Genomic DNA, 3003 nt, shown 5'->3' with positions numbered 1-3003 from the left:
GGACACAGCCATAGAGGCTAGAAGACAAAATATTCCCAGCTGCTGCATTCAGGAACCATAAAAATATTCAATGTTTATGGGATTGTGAAAATCATGTTTTTCCCCATGATTTTGTAGTGACATAAGCAGCTTATGTCAATGAAGAACRAAGTTTTTCAAGACCAGTCACATCGACATTAGCCTGGTAAAAACCAGACCCTTGTCCTTCACTTTGCATCGTACGAGGGTCTTGACTCTCGGCTATAGAGAAGTGATTCTTGCTGGAGGCGTGGCCTCTGCTGAAGTTTAAAATGATTGGATTGGTTGGCCGCGACGTATGTGTGCGAAGCTCCACTGTGAAGGAGGCTAAGCTAAGAAGCTAACCGGAAATCGTGAATGCTGTAAACAACCCTACTGAGACGAGAAATATACCGAGCCAAACCAGACGACTAAATGAGAGCTGCTGCTTTGTCACTAATTTAATTTGGAAGCCTTATCAACACAGACTGGCTTCATTCACTTCCTCCACTGTCATTGCTGAACTAACTAGCACTGTGCAGAATATCAACGTCATTCAAAACTCCGCCTTCTGTTTGCTGATTGGCCCAGGTAAAATAAACTACAAGCAGACACTGCACAGAAAATTGATATCGTTCAAAGCCCCTCCTTCTGTTTGCTGATTGGCCCAGGTAAAATAAACTACAAGCAGACACTGCACAGAAAATCGATGTTCTGTTCTCTGATTGGCCCAGACGAAATTTCTCCTGAAGAAATCCTTCTCTATGGGAGAAATCCCAGACGGAGCAGTGAAGGGAAACTAGAATTGAGCAGAACTGCGTAGGAAGGCAAGGGCCAGGCTACATCAACATAAATATTTGAGGACATTTGAAAGACATTTAATTTCATTTCATTTGTTGTTGATTTGTAAGTAGACGAAAAGAAATTTCCTTCTCCCAATTTCTGAACGCTACAGCTGGGAATATTTTGTTTAGTCACGTGTTGAGTTGTCAGTCAAGATTTTCCATTCACCGCCCCCACGTTAAACCAGGGAGGGCCTGGTGTTTAAACTGAAAAGAAAAAAATCATAAACAAACAAAGAAAAAAAGTTTTTTTCTTTCAGTTTATTTTTTGTCCAAACTTTATGGCCCCAATTCGTCTCTATTAAGAACAGATCAGTTCTATTGATGATGTTTAGACRTCTTGGAGGAGGTATCTTTTATTTTGTCTGTACGCCTGGTTCTTTGCTTTAAAGTCTGGACCCGTCCCTCTTTCTGCTGACAGGTGTCGCAGCCACCAGGCTGCAGAACAAGAAGTTCTACCCCATGGTGTGTTCCACAGCAGCTAAGAGCAGCATGAAGGTCATCCGTGCCTGCTACACGCCCACCTCCCTACAGTACCTCTGCTGTGCTCAGCTGCGCCAGACGTGGCCCCGTTGTCCAGACGTAGTCACCGCCCTGGACCTGCCCCCGGGCCTGCGCAGCCTCCTGCAGAACCACCTGGGCTGGGTCTTCACCCTCAGCAGCTGCAGCAGCAGCAGCGACCTCGACTCTTCAGAGGAGACGTACTTCTCTGATTCCTGCCAGCAGGATGCGGACGAGCAGACCAGCGTGCCTTCCAGCCCCGTCACCACCCTGAGTGCCTGCGCCTCCCTCAGCCCCGACCCGTTCCCCGACACGCCCCTCTACGACTGCCCCTGTCCCCCGTCTCATCAGACTCACCCGGCAGCGTGCCACTGCCCCCCAACGCCGCCGAGCAGCGACTACGACAGCTGCTGCTCCGAGCCCGAGGATTATCAGTGCAAGAGGTGTCGCTGGACATGACGAGGGCGTTTTCCCCGAAACATTGTCCACGGCTTTCCTCCCACTGCCACTCAGAGCCATCGTTCAGTGCATCGATTCTTCTTCAACTGAGAAACATGAGTAAGAATGTGATCAAAGGGCTGTTTTAGCCAATTTATTTTGCTAAGATTATTATTTTTTACATTTAAACTTACGCCTGTCAGCAGATTAGCCAAACAGGGAAAAGAAAAACAACATAATAGTTTTATTCTCAGGTCTAGACTCCAAGAGAAGAGCCGCTTTTTAACACCGTAAATCATTTGATGGCTGTCCGTTCTTACAAGAGTTTTTTTTTTCTACTATTTTTTTATATCTTATTTACAGTTATTTGAATATAAGCTTTCTTACTCAGGCTGTTCTGTAAAATAAATCAAAACTAGAAACTTCTGGTGTGGCTCATTTTATACCCAAATCACATCAGCTCACAGAGTCACTCATGCATCTCAATTTTCCCAGATTTCATATATATGTATTTATTTACATAAAGTGCTAGCTTGTAAACATCACCAAGAATACAGTAGGTTGATCTTCTTCAAGTGAAGTTTCAAGTTTTTAAAGTGCGCAGATTAGTCCAGGACCAGCTGAGGGTTCTGGGCTGAGAAGTATCGGTACASTCTGGCTGAAATCTCAGCGCCGATCCGTCTTTCTTTCCCTTCGGTTCGGACTGCGACACCATTCAGCATCCCTCTCCTCTCCACCTCCGACCCCAACTTCCKGTAAGCCTGAAAACAACAAACGCTCTGACYGCTGTTTGGAACGCAGGACCGAACAGGTAGGACCTGTGCTACCTGCAGCAGCGCTTGAGGCGACGGGAAGGACCGGGTCACGGTGGCGGCCACGGCGGGGCTGACTCTGTTCAGCTGCTGGATCTGCCTGCTCCAGACGGTCCTGAGCCCCGAGCCGTCCCTCTCCACGCGAGCCCCGGCGGCCCACGAACCRTCGGCGCAGAACGGCAGCTCCGACCGCTCCGTCAGGAGTCTGCAGACCAAAAAATAAAAAAACGAGGGACGTTTATCGGATGCAAATCCACAACCCCAAAATCCAGTGAAGTTGGGACGTCGTGTAAAACATAAAAACAGAATATGATCATTTGCAAATCCTTTTCAACATACAGTGGTTTGCAAAAGTATTCATACCCCTTGGACTTTTCCATATTTTGTCACATTACAACCACAAACATAAATAT

At 46.8% G+C, this 3003-nt stretch overlaps 2 protein-coding genes across 5 annotated transcripts in view; one reads left to right on the top strand and one right to left on the bottom strand.

Annotated features, from left to right (window-relative positions):
• The window catches only part of spsb3b (splA/ryanodine receptor domain and SOCS box containing 3b), a 9814-nt gene extending 7614 nt beyond the window's left edge, over positions 1-2200 (top strand). Inside the window, exon 7 of the mRNA XM_014008217.1 lies at positions 1261-2200. Within this exon, the coding sequence (XP_013863671.1) occupies positions 1261-1799 (539 nt within the window). The 3' untranslated portion in view covers positions 1800-2200. The remainder of the gene's footprint in view (positions 1-1260) is intronic.
• eme2 (essential meiotic structure-specific endonuclease subunit 2) overlaps positions 2104-3003 on the bottom strand; it is a 4104-nt gene continuing 3204 nt past the window's right edge. For 2 of the 4 annotated variants that reach the window (XM_014008220.1, XM_014008222.1), the window contains exons 7-8: positions 2606-2795; positions 2104-2539 (exon numbers count right to left, since the gene is read on the bottom strand). In XM_014008220.1, coding sequence (XP_013863674.1) covers positions 2384-2539; positions 2606-2795 — 346 coding nt within the window. In that variant the 3' untranslated portion in view covers positions 2104-2383. Of the gene's footprint in view, positions 2796-3003 lie in introns of all 4 variants that reach the window. The other 2 variants (XM_014008219.1, XM_014008218.1) reach the window with 1 other exon arrangement.

Source organism: Austrofundulus limnaeus, unplaced genomic scaffold (genome assembly GCF_001266775.1).
Source record: "Austrofundulus limnaeus strain Quisiro unplaced genomic scaffold, Austrofundulus_limnaeus-1.0 Scaffold48, whole genome shotgun sequence".
Classification (NCBI taxonomy): domain Eukaryota; kingdom Metazoa; phylum Chordata; class Actinopteri; order Cyprinodontiformes; family Rivulidae; genus Austrofundulus; species Austrofundulus limnaeus.
The sequence above is the reverse complement of the archived record's forward strand: the minus strand, read 5'-3'. Positions and strand labels throughout refer to the sequence as shown.